At 49.3% G+C, this 17,766-nt stretch overlaps 1 protein-coding gene across 3 annotated transcripts in view; it reads left to right on the top strand.

Annotated features, from left to right (window-relative positions):
* Positions 1-17,766, top strand: part of VWA3A (von Willebrand factor A domain containing 3A) — a 544,099-nt gene that overhangs the window by 35,824 nt on the left and 490,509 nt on the right. For all 3 annotated transcript variants that reach the window (XM_086940772.1, XM_086940773.1, XM_086940771.1), the window contains 2 exons: positions 7,601-7,744; positions 8,513-8,639. In XM_086940772.1, coding sequence (XP_086796898.1) covers positions 7,668-7,744; positions 8,513-8,639 — 204 coding nt within the window. In that variant the 5' untranslated portion in view covers positions 7,601-7,667. The remainder of the gene's footprint in view (positions 1-7,600; positions 7,745-8,512; positions 8,640-17,766) is intronic.

Genomic DNA, 17,766 nt, shown 5'->3' with positions numbered 1-17,766 from the left:
TTGCCACAGTTGTTGCCTCGCTTGGCTCACCTCCAGCCGAAGGCTCGGCGCTCCATCAAGGAAATGGGCCCAGCGGTTTCCCTCCAGGGCCTGGCGAACTCTCACTAGCGTCTTGTCTGTGGCGATTGCTTCCCCAATTTCCTTCAGTGACATATTTTCTGGGCACGCGGCCTGCGTGATCATGTGGACAAACTCGTCAGCTTCCACGCCTTCTTATCTTGGTGGATATTGGCTGACGGCATCGGGGTGGCGGGACAGATAGTCCGCCGGGTGGTGCGCCCCAGGTCTGAACACAATCCTGATATTGTAACCCTGTAGCTGGACTGCCCAGCGTTCGATGCGTGGGGGTGTGAGCCTGGATGACCCTGCGAACAGTGGCAGCAGCGGCTTGTGGTCCGTCACCACGGTGAACTCCTGCCCGCACAGATGAAGATGGAAATGCTGACATGCCCATTTTATGGCCAGGGCTTCTCTTTCGATTTGTGCATACCTGGTCTCAGTGTCAGACAGCGCCTTGCTGGCATATGCGACAGGTTTCCACTCTTCTGGTCCGTATTCCTGCAGGAGCACCGCTCCCAGGCCCACTGGGCTGGCATCGACGATCAGTTCTGTCCTGCGTCGGGGTTGGAAGTATGCCATTACGGTGTCGTCGAGGAGGCTGGCTTTGATGTTTTGAAATGCCTTGTTGGCGGCTACTGTCCATTCCCACTTATGGTCTATTCGTGTGAGGGCTCTGAGGGGTTCTGCAAGTGCGGCCAGGTTAGGTATGAACCGCCCGCAGTAGGTGGCCATGCCTAGGAAACTGCGCACCTCTGTGGGGTTTCTTTGGGTGCTCCCTGCCTTGATCACCTCTGCCTTCTTGGGATCCACTTTCAGACCTTCCCGCGTGAAGGTGTAGCCAAAGAAGTCTATTGACTCTTGATAAAAGGAGCATTTCGACCGGTGTAGGGTCAGTCTGCTGTCCACGAGTCTTTGGAGGGTGGCCCTCAGGTGGGCATGGTGCTCTTCGAGGGTTGCTGAGTAGACTAGTATATCGTCACTGAGGTTGATGACTCCACTCAGTCTGGATAGTACTTCTCGTATGGCGTTTTGGAACACCTCCGCAGCGGAGGAGACGCCAAAGCTTAGCCGTTTGTAGCGTCGAAGTGCTACATGGGTCGAGAAGGTGGTGATATACCTGCTAGCTGGTTCCAACTCGAGCTTGTGGTATCCCGAATTGAGGTCTAGTTTTGAGAACCATTTCGCCCCATTCAGATCGGCCACTATATCATCCATGGTAGGAGTGATGTGTCGTTCTCGTTTGACGGCTGCGTTGGGTAGCCTCATGTCCACGCATAACCTGATCGCCCCAGGTTGCTTCGGCTTTGGTGCGACTACCGATGGGGAAACCCAGGGTGTCGGGCCCGACACCTTTTCGATGACGCCAAGGTCTTCCAGTTCCTCTTCGACTTGTGGCCTTAAGTTGAAGGGCACTCTCCTATGCCGGAGTGCTACCGGCCGTACGGACGTGTCTATGTGCAGCTTGAATTTCCGTCCTTTGAGTTTTCCTAGGCCCTGAAACAACTCTGGGAAATCCTTCAGCATGAAGTCTGCATGCGCCTGATGCACCTGATTGGCGAAGAACACCAGGCCAAGGTCCTCTGCCGTGTGGCAGCTCAGAAGGGTGCCCTTCTTCCCCTCGGTGATGTGAAACCGGGTTTCTGTGGAATACTCGCCATTGACGACGGTCGTTTGGATCACCCCTCTTAGTGGTAGTGGTTCAGTGCCTCCATAGGTGTATATCCTCGCAGTGGAATGTGCCAGCGGGGGCTTGGGAGACATCTTCTCATATTGATCGGAATCCATGACATTCACGGACGCCCCCGTGTCTATCAGGGCTTTAATTTCGGTGCCTTCTACCGCTATGGAGCACATGGGCGGCGGCCTTCTCCTGGTGGACGCTCTGCTTACGTAGGAGACAACGTACACCTCATCGTCCTCATCGTCTTCATATCTCGGTCGTCTTTCTTGAGCCTGGTGGTCAGGGGGGGGTGGTTCGTGGTCGAGCGACAGCTGTCGGATGCGCTGCGTCACTGCCCTGGCTCTCGGACCAGCTGGCTTGAATTTTCCTCCCCTACAGACTGCGGCAAAGTGGTTCAGATGCCCGCATTTAAGGCACGTCTTCCCTTTCGCGCCACATGTGGCCGTTGCTGGATGGTCTTCACCACAGTACCAGCACTGAATTCCTCTGTACGGGACACTTCGTGGGCGAGTGGCCGGGAATCTTCTCTGGATTGCGCCAACTCTCTCTTCCTTAATCGGCGTCGTCCTCGCGGCAGCCAGGGCGATCACCGGTGTGCGTAGCGCTGCTTCCATCTCCTCCGCCCTCGCATCAGATAGCTCATGTGACCTGGCTAGGATCAGTATTTCATCTAGCGATATGCCCGATTGGCGGAGAATGAGCTTTCTCAGCAGTTTTGACCTGCAGCCCACTATGATTTGGTCTCTGATTTCCTCCCGTGGGTTGGTAAATGGGCAGGTGCTCGCAAGTCGGCGGAGCCTAGCGTAGTACATATCGACAGACTCCGACTCCGTTTGCTAGGCTCGTTTGAATTTAAACTTTTCAAAGTCATTATTGAGTTGGGGATCAAAGTGCGCATTCAATGCTGCGACCGCGGCGTCGTAGTCATGCTCGGGTCCCGTGTTGGGGAGTGACTCGAACAGTTCATAAATCTCTGGCCCACCGTACAGGATGAGGAGCGACCTTTTCACAGTTCCATCCGTCTCCTTTGTGCCTTTAAAGTATAGGTTGAGCCTCCCAACCCATGCCTTCCATCTCAGCGCCGCCGTTGCAGGGTCTGCCGCCTCGCCAAACGGGGGAATGGGCGCTGCGCCAGAGTGTAAGTGGGTGGGTGTCACCTGCGGGGGAACTCCGGCTTGGATTTGGGCCTATGGCTGCGGCGCGACTATTGCTGGTGGGAGTACGACTGCAGGAGGTAGGTTCTGGCCTGCCCCATCTTGGCCCGCTCCCGGCGCTGTTACTGACATTGTTCAGTCCTCTTTTAGCTCTTCTGGTGCTTTCCGGTGTGTCCCTGTGTGGTGGAGCTTCTGACCTTGTTGTGGCGTGAGGACTCTTACACCGCTCCTCGTTTCCTTCAGGGCAATGAGGTTGACCGCACTTCAGCTTGGCTTGGCTTGACTTGTGCTTGGTTTTTTTTTTCACTACCCCTTCTCTGCAGCAGGTGTGAATGTTCTTCCTTCCTCTCCTGGGCCGTGTGTGCAAAGGACGGGGCCCTGGCGCTGTCTGACTGTCTCTCTGTGGAAGAGCTGGTGCTGATTGACTGTGCTTGTTTTTTTTTCTTTTCTTGTGTTTCTTGCGCTGGGCCGTGAGCGCTGAATGCACGGCTGGGGGTGTGGCACGGGCCTACGCTCGCAGCTGCGGGGAAGGCTGGGGGCTGGTCCTGGGCCTCGCCGAGACCACGTGGTGCCGCTGCGCGAGTCGCGCTGGATTCTTCCGCCAGGAGGCACTCTGCTCCGGTGCTGCCTGAGGGAGGAGGGAAGGACTCGCGGGGGTGTCGCGCTGGCGGGGCACAGGCAAACTCAGGCCGCAGTTCCCAACTGGAAGCACCCAGGCTCCCCCAACGAGTCCCGCCGGCTGAAGGCGCTCCCTCCGGGGAGGCGCGTGGGCGGGCCTCGGGATCCGGGTCAGGACGGCAGCAAACGCGGGTGGGCTCCGCGGCAGGAAGCAGGAACACAGTGGCGCCACCGACAGAGGCAGCCCGGCACGCGTGCAGGTAGGCCGGCCTCGTCACCAATGTAGCGTGTATGGGCTAGGCCCAACACGTGGGTGAGGTGCTTATAATAACGGACACAGACGCAGTTCGCTGGTTAGCCGGAAAGACCCCGAGCGGTCTTCCTCATTGTTTATTTATACCACGGTGCGAGCCCGCCCCGAGGTATTCGTGCGTGCGTGTGCTTTGGGATACAATGTATGGGAGAGCCCGAGTATCTCTCTACAGGCCAGTCTAGAGTGTCCCAGAACCAGGTTACATCCCTTACAGTAGCAGGGGATATGTTCCCAGTCTAGCTTTTTCATGTAGTGCTTCCGTGTTGGTGAACCTCCACAGCAAGTCTGTTTTCATATCTGTGATAATAACTACAAAAATAATGCCCCAGACAGTTTTGCAATGAGGCTGAATTTACGTTGTGCTCAAAGCTTTATTATAGAAAAGACATGGAAATATGTCTCAAAACTGTGACACCATATTTCTAGACATTTTAGAGCTATAGGATTTTTGGGAGTGAATGGCTGAATGCCTCTTCTGAGTGTTATGATTTTGAGAAAGTCGGTGGAGTTTTAAAGAATTGCGTATTTCCTGTAAAACATATTACTTCCATTTGATCCATTTCCAATTACACCTCATTTTTTGCAATTTGGAAGGTTCAAGACTCTCAAGTCGATTTGCTCTCTAAGGATAGGAACTCATTGCAAAAATCTTGGGCACAAGAATGTGACTTCTATGTAATTGGGGATTCTGACTTCCATTAGGTTATGGAACACCTACTGTCAGCTTTGGGACTTTTTGTAATACATTATGCTAAACAGAAGGCCTCTAGTATAAGTGAAATGATTGCCATAGTTGATTAATTGAAATTGTAAAATAGGTTTCTTTTAAGCCTAGCCTGATCGTCGGTCTTATTGAATGAGTATGTCTCTGAGAGCATTTACCCAATTTCCTGGTCACGCCCCAGTAGGTTTATTAGTAAAGATTTGTTATTGATTTCAAAGTGTATCAATCTTTGCGTAGACAAAGTCTGTCAAATGCGTTATATTTTAACTATCGTTCCTTCACTCGGAACCTATGAAACGTTCACTAAAATCTGTTTGCTTGAGAAAAATCAACTCGACCAGGAAGTTGTAAGTGAACTGTTTGAGTGTAGAATGGTGTTGTGATAGCTCAACCACAAGTTATGGGAGATGATGGATTTTAAGAAGAGGATCATTGGACACCTCTTCTAAAGATCTAGATAAAAACAATTCCCCTGCATATCAATTCTACTACCTACCTCTCTTATTTTTTCAGGGAGCTTTATATAGCACAAACTTGACCCGAAGGTATCGGGTATCTGAGCGCTTTACACAAACACCAGTTGAGTTACATGAGGACACATTCATTTTTGTTAGGCACTGGGAGCTTAAGTGGTTTGCTCAGAATCACAGGATGTTATGCGTCCTTCCCGATACTGGAACCCAGATCTTAGGTTGACCGCTGTAGACGTTAGGCCAACTGCTCTCCCCTACTTCTCAATGACAGCTTTGTGAGTGACCAGCACGAATCTACACACTAGGTGTACCATGGTCCAGGAGAGAATAGTGCTGGGGTGACAGGGTGCAATACAGAAACATTTGGGCATCTTCCTGTGGTCCAGGGGTTCAGGACCACTGCCCAAAAACACAAAGTGCACCAACCGAGACAGAATGTTACAGCTGATTGTCCATGAAGGACATTCTTCCCAGTGCCAACTATCTCTTAAGTGGCTTGAAACGCATAAGCCAGAATGCGCTTGGTGCAGCGGAGATGTCCAGTTATACCCCATTAGAAACCTAATTTCTCCCACTCAACTCCAAGCTGACCCCAAAACACTACTCTGTGTCTGAAGCTTCAGTGCACTAATGCTTCCACTGACAGAATCTGGGTTTGACATCATTGTTCAAATCCCTGCAGGTCCACTCAGCCTCTAATCATTCTGAGGTCGATAAAATGAGTACCATTGAGTTGGATAGCACTAAACATATATTATTGAGTGCCATAATACCCTTTGGGGTCGGCATGCTCTTTACAAATGTGTGTTATATCACAACCACCATCCAAACAGTCTCTCATTGTGAATGGAAAAATTGATTCCTAGAGCGCGTGCTCTGTCACAAATCAACCGCATACACAACAGATCCCTCATGATAAAGCCTTTCGCATCCTCTCGCATCCTCTGAAGTCTTCACTGTCAGTAACTTATTGCACAACTGCTGTCTCTTCACCCTTCAAATTATGCATAGGGGTGCCATACCATCCTCTTTATCTGATTCTTCTTTGTCAGCCTTGATTGATGCAATCATTTTACATTGAAACAATGCCCAATCCCATGTCCCCCCTCACCTTACAGCACTTTAATTAACAGCCTGTAGCAAACACGGCCGGACTGGCCTTTTATTCTACTGGGAATTTCCCCGGTAGGCTGGAGCCCTTATAGGCCTGTTTTGTAAGCCTAGTCGGCTCCTGGTGCATCTATCACTTTCCCCAGCTTCCTAAGGTTCATTGCAGCAGGGAGGGTTCGAGGGAGGGGAATGGATGGTAAACAGAAAGCGATCAGAGAGGGAGAGGAGAGAGAGAGAGAATGGACCGATGGAAAGAGAGCGTTAGGAAACTAAGGGAGCTGGCTGGTGTGAACATTTTTGCCAGGGCTGCTCTTGGTTCCACAGTCTGGCCCTGGTAGCAACCCGCTTCGCCAGTGGATTCTGGAAAAAGTCTGCAAAATGATTTAGCTGTAGCCCCTGAGGAATGGATGTGACATTAAGTTTTTTTGTGTCACAAGTTGTGATGCAAGAATCTTAATGCCAAATCCATATTTTCTGCAAACTGCATGCAGAATGAATTTCAAACCCAGATTTCACTCCGCCGGCCAACTTTGATCTCGTCTGGGTGAAGTATTAGGAAAGATCTTTCATCCATCACTAGTTCACACCATTACATCTCATGCCTCTCCCTGGCTTTATCTCATTGAAGGTGATTATCATTACAAAGAATAATTTCATTGAGTAATACAGTACTGATACAGTGCAGAGGAAAATCATTACAGAGAAATACATTTACAAAGAAACCTTTACAGAAGAAAATCAGTACTTTTTTATCATCATCTTGACTTCTAAAACAACATGAAATGTTTCTTCTAATCGTTCCTAAATCACTCTAACCCTAATATTATTACTGTATCACTGTATGTAACTATGGAGTGAACTTGAACCATTAACCCTACTCTAACTCCGACCTAATCCAAAAAGAAAGAACTCTTATCATAAACTAGCTGTAACTTGCTTAATTATTTATTTTACTCATTTATAGTAGTTTTATAGAGCGAGATCCGGGTGTAGGGTGCTGTATATTATCTATGAATTCCAAGTCTATTAGAAAAAAAATTGAAAGACTAATAGGTTTTCTTATATGTGTGTGGCTATAAAATGATGATGTAATACTGATTGCAAATAAGCGAATTTGATTCATCAAACCAACATTGTCTCTTACCAAGGGCTGGCCCTAAATTGGATTGACTGGGACTTCGCCCTGGACGGACAGAAAATTTGGTGTTTGTTGCGGGTGTGGGGGTTGTTGCGCTGTGACGGCAGGAGGTGTGAGGAAGATGGGAGGAGGCTTAGGGTTGATGGGGTGCTAGCAATTACACTGAGGTACATTGGGAGCTGATTACAAAGTCTTGATTGAGTGCATGCTTTTACCTTGCTACTGATGTGTAACTACTTACGTCTCCACGAAGCAGCTTTATTGATTATTTTTTGCAAGCTTTATGCCAGGCATGTTTGCCTCATTTTATATTTTTCTGTACCTCACAGGTTCTTCCTATGAAGGAACGGTTTCATTGTGTTTGATCACTTTTACTGTAATTGGACTTGAATATTTATGCACACTTCAATGAGCCTAGAGAGCGTTAGGATGGCCCAGATACTGGCCAATGACCAGTTCTTCAAAACAGCCAGGTAAGGCCCATCTTTCAGGTCTATATGAAAGTTCATTCCAACATACTAATCACTAACATTTGAGAACTCTCCCTCTGATAATGGCATTTTCAAGTGTATCTTTAGAAAGAGGGAAGAAGATGTTTATGCTTTGCTAGATTAAAATGTAGTTGTTCAATTAATGAGAGATTTTTCTTTGTAAACCACAAATTCTTATTGTCTATTAAGCCCATTGCTCTTGGTGTATTTTCGTTTGTTTTGATGTTTTATTAACTGGATGTGATTGCATTTTTGCTATGACTGTGGTATAGGCAGTAAACACGATAAATAGGGAAAGAGACTGCGGCTTAATCACAAAAGCATTTATGAGTATGGGAAGTAGTACTATATACTCTTAAATGCCTCTGGGAATCAACTAGGAAATTCCAACTCCTTATTAGTAAAAGCGCAAAGAGGACACAGCCCTTTCTGTTTGTACTAATTGTTTATGAATATTACCTGAATGTTTCAATTATAACCCAATTTTAGATGTTTCAAGGGCATTTCACAAAGGAACACAAGAGTGCTTAAAGGGTTCTACACAAGTACTGCTTTATATACTCCAAAATGGCTTTGTGAATAGGCCTCTGTGTTCCTAAACACGTACATTAAATTGACAGCACCTATTCTATAATAGTAATTGACTGTACTTCCTGAGTTGTTCACATACATTGTTTTGTAGGTAGGGAGTAGGGTAATCTTGGGATCTTTATATTCAACAGCTGTAAAATCTCTCTCTTTTTTTTTCAGTCCAGACCCCGAATCGCACCCGGTTTTAGCGAGAGGACGCCCTACCTGGCAGAATGTCGAAATTATCGAGAAAGACCCTGATCATGGTTTACTGGTTACACATGTCAACCAGACCAGGGATCTGTTGGTGAGTAGCTACTGATACAAAGACAGGCTAATTTCAACACGTAGAGGCGTTACCAAAATCAGCACAGGCTTACTTTACCTACTGATGTCATCTATAACCATTATTTATGCATTTATGTATCTGTAGGTTTGCTACAAACAGACTGAAAATTAAGATAGCCATACAGTCAAGAATTGAGCAATTATTGGAGATTAATGCATAATCAAAATTATAGTCAAAGTCAACATGTAATTTATAATTAGATTGCAGAAGGGTACTCTAATACTCTCATATTAAACGGTATAATTTCTAATTAGCACTAATTTGACATGGCATTGATTAGAGGCTGATCACTGTCCTTTATGCTTGTGTCAATATATGTGATAAAAGCTCTTTTATTGGGACATGTGTTTAACATTGATCTTCAAAACAGTTGGCGATTCACAAATGGTGTGATTATATGCTAAATAGAATTTCCAGCTATGGATAGCAGTAAACCTACATCACTTAGAGAATGAGTGCATCCACTGTACATGCTGTTTTTTACAAGCAAACAATATATGGTATTTGTGTACATTGCTGGCATGCACATGTTTCCCTAACCTATCTGTGGGCACTCTATGCACTGCAAATTCATTGCAGAATATTTGTGAATACCCCAATTTTGTGGGTAGCATATTTCCTCAGCCTTTCCCATGCCAACCGAAAGGCTCATTTGTATGTATGCATGTTTGTATGTAGTTACTAGTGTATTTATTTTTTTGCAACACTAATTTGTTGTCAGACACTTCAGTGGGTCTGGTTACTGATTAGTTAGTAAATTAGAAGTCAGTGATGAAGTTCATACTGATCCTGACGCTAGTTCATTTCCAGGCTAACTTGCTATGGAAATTACTCAAAGGTATCCCTGAAAAATACTGTATTTCCAAATGTTCCTGAACCGGAGGTGGTTTAACACTGTTTTCAGGTTCAGTGAAAAGTGTGGTGGCATTACACTGTTGAACTTCTGGTGATCTGCCTGTCATTTGAATTTTGGCTTGATGGTGGAGTGGGAGTGAGCAGATAGGGCTTGTGTGGACATGTGGTGAATGCCAGTTTATGAAGGTAGCCTGGGCCTCTCCTCCAACAGGGTTTGTGCATGGCGCACAGGGTAATAAGCCAATAGAGTGATATTCTTTAGAGCATTCACAGTGTGGTCACGAATTATAAGACAGAGGGAAGTCTAGCCACCTGGTTTTCTACTAACTTGAGTATTTTGGGTAATGTGTGGGTTGACAATATTGCCATAGTGAAGTCAATCCATGCCCCAGGCTCCTTTAGTTCTATTCAGTGGTTGCTCTTCTGGAAAAAATAGGGTGTTTTTCAGTAAAATGAGCTCAAAGTTTGGAAATTTGCTCACTACCATTTTTGTGGTGTGAAGGAGAGTTCTGGATTCAAGATAATGGTCTGTCATTTGACTTTCTGTACTGTTTTTTTAAAACGTTAGATTTTTAACAATTTTATATAGACACACAGGAATCGAAATTTGCCTAGCTTACGTAACGGTAAGTTTCAATTCTATTAAGGACACGGAGGCGAGGATTATGCTATATCTTCCTTCGCTTTATTAACATAAAGACTCCACAGCAGCTTAGGAAAAGATATAATAATAACAAAAATGCTTTAAACATAAAGCATTGACGGAATGTTCAACAAATCAAACAACAACTCCCAAGAGTCTCTTTGTATAACGATAGTCCATAGTCCTTCCACTCTGTCTATCACCACTATAAAACCGGACTTCTCATCTTCTTCCTCCTCTTTCTTCGCGCAGATCACGCTTGAGCCTCATTGGTCCTGTTTAGCACCGTCGTTGCATGTCAAAAAAGGAACAGCATCAGCGAGGTGGTCCAGGAATGCGACAATAAGGTGAGGAGCATTCAGTGACTAACACAGTACTGACGATGTAACGGAAAACGCTTTACTTACTGTCATACGGGTGGGTAGGGACACCACTGTAGCCTGGGTGGGATAATCCTCGCCTCCGTGTCCTTAATAGAATTGAAACTTACCGTTACGTAAGCTAGGCAAATTTCGATTCTATGTCAGGACCGGAGGCTTCAGATTATGCTAGTTCAAAGCTTACTTACCACCAACTGGGCCAAATCCACCACCGGCTTAAAATAAAACCTCTTACAGGTGCAATCCGAGGACCAATCCGCCGCTCGCATTAGGTCCTCCAAACGAGCACCCACCGAGAATGCCTTAGAGGCCATGGCCCCCCTGGCGGAGTGTGCTCCAAAAAGAGAAGTATTGATGCCCGCTTCTTGCATGACCCACCGCACCCACCGAGCAATAGTGGGAGAGGAGACAGCTTTGTGTGGCTTCCGCAGGGCAATCAACAACTGATACTCGCCCGGAGGGCGCAAATCCAAGGTCAGGTCCTCATATGCTTTGAGGCATTGCACAACACACAATTTAGGAGTGTCAAGAAAGGCTGGATATGAAATGGACCGCGACGACGTTTTAGTGCGTCGGCCCACGGTAAAAGTAACCCCATCCGGGGAAAAAATGCGTGCAGAGACATCCAGCGCGCGCACGTCAGAGACGCGTCTACAAGAAACCAGACATAACAACATGGCTAACTTCGCCGATAGCTCCTTAAGAGACAGATAGGAGTTGGCCGGCCAAGACAAGAACAGATTCAGAACCAAATTGACGTCCCAAAGGACGGAATACCTGGGTTCCGGAGGCAGCGCGAGGCGGATAGCCCGCAAAAGCCGGCAAACAAAAGGATGTTCCCCTACTGGATGGCCATCGATGTTGTCGTGGCCCGCCGAAATCGCCGATCGAATGGCATTGATTGTTCTATATGCCAGGCCCTTGTCGGCTAAATGCGCCAGGAAATTCAGCACGGGAACGAGGCCTGCGACCAAGGGATCCAAATCCCTTCGTAAACACCAACGCATCCACTTAAGCCAAGCGGATCTGTAACGCTTCGTCGTACTATCGGCCCATGCCTTGGAGAGCAAGTGCTCAGCCGACCCCGAAAGGCCTGGGAGCGACCAGCGTCTCCTGAGAGCCTCCACGCCACGAGGCGGAGAGAGTTCTGCGTGACGAGGGGATGAGGTTCCCGATCCGGATTTGTCAGGAGCAGAGGAAACAGGGGGAGTAGGATTGGAAAATCCCAAGAAAGTTCCAGAAGAACCGGAAACCACACTTGAGACCTCCAGAGCGGTGTAACCAACACCAGCCCCGCTCCCTGGCGGCGTATTTGGGCCGCCGCTCGCATTATCATGGAGAATGGGGGAAACGCAAACGGTTGTTCCCGACTCCAATCCTGCAAAAACGCGTCCGTGGCCTCCGCTAGAGGGTCCGGCCTCCAGCTGAAAAAACGCGGCAGCTGGTGGTCGAGACGGGACGCAAAGAGGTCCACCGAGAAGGGGCCCCAGAGGGTGTGCAGCCACCGGAACACCACCGGATCCAGTTTCCACTGGCTGGCGTCCCTGAGATGCCTGGAGTGCCAATCCGCCACTTGATTGCACTGACCCGGCAAATACTCCGCCGTCACCGCAATGTGACGAGACAGGCAATAATCCCAGAAGTCCTTCGCCAAATCCGCCAAGGCGCGAGAACGAGGACCTCCTAGATGGTTCACATAACGAACCGCCGAAATATTGTCCATCCGTAACAGGACACAGGCCTTGACCGAATCTTTGGTCCAACAACGAACTGCGAAGGAGCCCGCCAGGAGCTCCAAACAATTGATATGCAATCGTTGTTCTTCTGAAGACCAGGCGCCGCCGGTGGAAAAATCCCCGCACCGGGCGCCCCAGCCCGACCTGCTGGCGTCGGACTCTATGATCAGGTCCGGAGCCGAACCGAAGATCGCCCGACCATTCCACGCCTCCATGTGAGACAGCCACCAAGACATTTCCTCCTTCACTTCGTTCGTGAGGGGGACCCACTGATCGTAGCTCATCCCACGGCGCAGATGCTGCGCCTTCAGGCGCTGGAGAGCCCTGTAGTGCAGTGGGCCTGGGAAAATCGCCTGGATGGAGGACGAGAGAAGACCCACCACCTTGGCGATATGGCGCAGGGACGTACGATCCCTCGCAATCGTCTGCCGCAGCAGGTGTCGTATTTTTGCGACCTTCCGACCCGGCAGGCTCAAGACCGCCTGCACCGAGTCCACCACGAAACCTAAAAAGGTGATCTGCTGAGTGGGAACCAAAACCGACTTGGAGCCGTTGATCACAAACCCCAGTCTCTGGAGCAGGCCGACAGCTTGCCGCAGCTGGCCCGCCAACACCTCCGGGCACTGCCCCTTGAGGAGGATGTCGTCCAAGTATACCAGCATACGGACCCCCTGACTTCTGAGAAACTCCACTACCGGGTGGAGAACCTTCGTGAAGCACCACGGGCCGAAGAAAGGCCGAACGGCAGAGCGGCGAACTCGAACACCTTGCCGTCCCACAGGAACTGTAGGAAACGACGATGAGGGGGGTGGATGGGTACGACCAAGTAGGCATCCTTGAGATCCAGTCTCACCATCCAATCCCGAGGGAGGAGTACGTCTCGAAGGAGGTGGATACCCTCCATCTTGAAATGACGATAGACCAACTACCCATTGAATTCCTTGAGATTGATCACAGGTCTCTTGCCCCCATCCGTCTTGTCCACTAAAAAGACGTTGCTGAGGAAACCGTGCGGGTGGCGCGTTGATAGACGGATGGCTCCCTTGCGCAGCAAGTCCGAGATCTCCCCGTCTATCAATCGCGCGTCCGACTCTGAAAAGACCATCGGGCGCGGGGGCCTCGCTTGCGTGGGCTGGTCGTAAAATTCTATATGGAAACCTCGTACAGTTTGTAAAACCCAAGCGTCGGCAGTGAGCAATTCCCACTCCTCGTAAAAGCTTGCCAGCCGCCCCCCAATAGGAACCTGATCCAAACAAAGTACACTTACCGGGGGCATTTCCCTGTCCGGAGTTCTTCTTGAACCCTCTGCCACCGAAGCACTGCCCTCTGGTGGGGTAGAAGTTGGTATAGTTGGCAGAGGTCTGGTATTGACCTCTTCCGGAGCCTTGTCCTTTATTGTTCTGCTGGCCACGGCCGATCGCGCGGCCCCTACCGCGACCGGCCCCTCCGGAGAAACGCTGGTGAAACACCCTCTTAATGCTGGACTGGGCCTTATCCAGCGACGTGAACGTGTTCACGAACTTGCCCAGTTCCCTAATGAAGGGTTCGCCGAAGAGGCCTCCCTGGGCCACAGCACCCGCCTCCGACGAGGCCAGGTCCCCCAATTTCGGGTCCAACTTGATTAGGAGCGAACGCCGCCTTTCCGTAGACAGGGCACAGTTGGCATTGCCCAAGAATACAATCACCCTCTGTGCCCAATTCGAGAGCACCTCCGGGGAAATGGCGGTGCCATTTGCCTTAGCCTCCTCCGCCATGTCGAGGATCTTCGTGGCGGGCCCCACCCCATCTAACAATTTGTCCTGGCAGGCCCGCCAGGACCGATCAATCCCTTTTCTGGGGTCCTTCATAAACTTCGCCAGGAAGGTGGCCATCTTGGGATCCAGTTCCAGGGTCATGGCCACCTTCCCTTCCAATGTTGGCCGAGGGCACTCCCCCCGCAGGCAACCCCTTGCTTCCTTTTCCAGGGGCTTGCGCAGCCTGCCCGCGACAAATTTCGCCACCGTCTCCCCCGGTGTCCAGGCCGCGGAGCGGGGGTGGACGATCTTGTCCGGATCCAGCATGCCCGACTCATCTCGGGGCATCTCCTTGGCAGAGGACGCCGGAAGCCAGGATCGGGTCGACTCCCCGTCGTCATCCGTGTCCGGGGAGTCGTACACTGGAGAGGCGGGGGCCGTAGCTACGTCCCCCGAAGCACTAGGGTCCACCAAGGGCGCAGGGGGCACCGCCGTCGCCTTAGCCAGGAAGGCGTCTCGCAGACGCTCGAAAGCGCCCCTGTCCACACCTTGGGCCTCCGATGACGGCCCTTCCTTACAAGGCCTCTTCGGGGCGGGTGGTAACCCGCCGGACGACCCCGGGAGATCGGGGGTCGGAGGCACATGCGCCGATGCCAGCTTCGCACACCCTTCCACGATGCGGGCGGAAAGGCGGTCTTCCATGGGGCCTACCACCTCCGTCACGCAGCGGTAGATGGAATTGTCCACCGCCTGGTAGAAGTCGTCGTCCTGCAAATAGGGGCAGGGTTCTTCCTCGTATTCCCCTTCCATCTTGGAACCAAGGACAAATGTGGGCACCCCGGAGGGCGGCAGTCGAGATAGAACTCGAATATGGGCAGGCCAACTGGCTGCGATCACGTTTTTGGCCAACTGACGTGGCAGGTGGGCAGCACCAACCCCCAAGCGCGCAGACCCTCCTCGCCGGGACCGGGTCTTCGCACCCCTCAAGCGCGCTAAGCCACACTCTGAATAAAGAGGTGCACAAAGGACACCCGAAGGTGGTTCACGCGGTCAGAGCCGCAATACAGACCCCAACGGGGCGTCAAAAGCAGGAATTACAGACCCGGGCACCAGGTGTCAGAGGGATACGCGGGGGCAGGCTCCTGCGCAAGCAGACTCCACGGCGCGGCTCCTGGCACTGCGGAGGCGCGCCGAAGGGTCGGCGAGACGACAGGCCGCCCCCTGGCGGTCAACGTATGCACCGCACACAATTGGGAAATAAGATCGCGTAGGAACGAAGAGCGTTCCCGCGACCAGGGACTCTGTAAGGGAATAAACCATGCAATGAGTCCCCCAACGATCGTACACCAATACAATCAGTAACATCGAAAACGGAAAAAACATAAAAAGCACTTATCTGGCTGCGGGAGCAGCGAAGACAGAGGAGGAAGAAGATGAGAAGTCCGGTTTTATAGTGGTGATAGACAGAGTGGAAGGACTATGGACTATCGTTATACAAAGAGACTCTTGGGAGTTGTTGTTTGATTTGTTGAACATTCCGTCAATGCTTTATGTTTAAAGCATTTTTGTTATTATTATATCTTTTCCTAAGCTGCTGTGGAGTCTTTATGTTAATAAAGCGAAGGAAGATATAGCATAATCTGAAGCCTCCGGTCCTGACATAGAATTGGAGTCAAGTGCTTCACATGAACAACAGTTACATTACAGAACAACGCATTCTTTTATTTTTAGGCACAATAAGTTTAGGGGCCAAGTGTCACTACACAACACCGGGAACTGCATACCTCAATCACCGGCTTCACTTCCACCAACCCACTGGACAACCTCGCTCAGCATCACTCTCACTCGCACACACACCGCACATCCACAGAAGCTGAGCAGGTGGTCAACAATTCTCCTACCAATCAGCCAAATCCTGGAACAACCTCCCTCAACAGATCAGGGCCACCTCCTCACATTTTGAATTCTGCAAAAAGCTGAAGACCTGGCTTTTCAATTAGTCTTTTGCGAGACTGCCTATATTCAGGCTCAGCTTCACCACATGCCTATGCTTACCTACTCAGCACCTGGATACCCTCACGGGTGACAAGCACCGCACATTACATTGTATTACTGTCAGAAACCTTGTGGCTTATTCAGCACAATTTTCATAGAATAATCATTTTGGCCACAAATTGCAAACTTTTTGAACCCACGTTTTTACCTATTGCCACACTATCCATTGTCACAATATTTAAATGCTGTAAATAATGCAATCTGAAACTCGCAGTGGGGAAACACACTGTGGCTGTTTAAAATAAAAATTATATTTTCTACACAGGATGAAGTTGAGATTCCAGATAAAAAGTTAGTTTGACCATCCACAGGGAAGATATGCAGTTTTCATGTTGGAATCATAGTAAAGTCAAATCAGCAAGGCAATCAAGTCCGTACCAGTAATCGGGGTTAAAAATAACACTTAACATTAGGAACAAATGACCGTTCAGTTTGAGGTATGATCCATCCATCCCCCTTTTCTTGGAGTTCCAGGGCGATTAGGGTTTATTGTATAAATTATAGTTGTTCAGCACTGTCATCCTGCGGCTACAGTATCTTACTAGCTGACCTAGTACTTCCGTGTAGCACTTGCCTTTCGCAGGGTAGTGAGGTCGAGGATCCGATGCTTAGTGAAGGAGGTGTTGTAGGCTATAATACAGTGTGGCATTTAGTAAGAGCTAATAATGTCAATGCCTAGGCACCTGTTTACCTTATAAGGGAAGATCTTTAATTACACATTATAATAACCTACACATGCAACAGTGATACACAGTAAAACCCAGAAAATTCTAGCGGCTTCAGGGTATGAGTTCCGACCCTAAACAGATTTTTAGCTCAAATCTGCTAATCACTAGAAAGCAGGTCAACATTAAAACCTGTGGATCATGTTGGCATGCGGAGGATGCATTTTCGGTTGTCCTCAATGGTTTGGAGTTTTGGTAGCTGTGATTTAGTTTTGCAAGCCTTTTCCGTACGTGCTCTGGAATGAGTCCAGTGCACTTCCAATAAGGTCCAAAACACCCTCCACGAAGTCCAACATTGCCCAATGGAACCCACTTCAGGGGAGAGGAGTTGGCCTAACGGCTAGGACGGTCGATCTCGAATCTGGGGAACCGGGTCCGAGTCTCGGTAAGGACACGCAACATCCTGTGATTCTGGGCAAATCATGTAATCTCCCCGTGCCTAACAAAAATAAATGTGTCCTCATGTAATGCAACTGGTGCTCGCGTAAAGCGCTCTGATACCCGATACCTTCGGGTCAAGTTCGGAAATATACAACTCCGTAAAAATAAAGAGCTAAGTGCCCACCCATACCTTGGCAAACACAACAATGTAAATGAGGATTTCTTGTTATGCCAGAGGACAGTGACTGAGTGTCCAGTTACTGGTCCTGGGCCTGGTGACAGAGAATCTGGTTACTGGTCCTGTAGCCATGGGACTATTCATTATGGATAGTGGCTTGCAAGCTTGCTAATTTACCCCTGATATCTCTTAGGCGCCTGTATCCCCAACCCTACCTCTTGCAATCAAGAGTTTGTGGTCATTGGGCACTGACACTTCCAGAAATTCCCACAACTACCATAGAAAGAGGCGGAACTGATTGTGGAAATAGACTGACACTGAGCTTCTGACCAGAGTTCTAATTGCCATATCTCTGGAACCACTTCGGCTAAAGGGACTATTCCAATGGTTCTGGAATGT

Source organism: Lissotriton vulgaris, chromosome 10 (assembly GCF_964263255.1).
Source record: "Lissotriton vulgaris chromosome 10, aLisVul1.2, whole genome shotgun sequence".
Classification (NCBI taxonomy): Eukaryota; Metazoa; Chordata; class Amphibia; order Caudata; family Salamandridae; genus Lissotriton; species Lissotriton vulgaris.
Note: the sequence above shows the minus strand (reverse complement) of the source record. Positions and strands in the feature narration are given on the sequence as shown.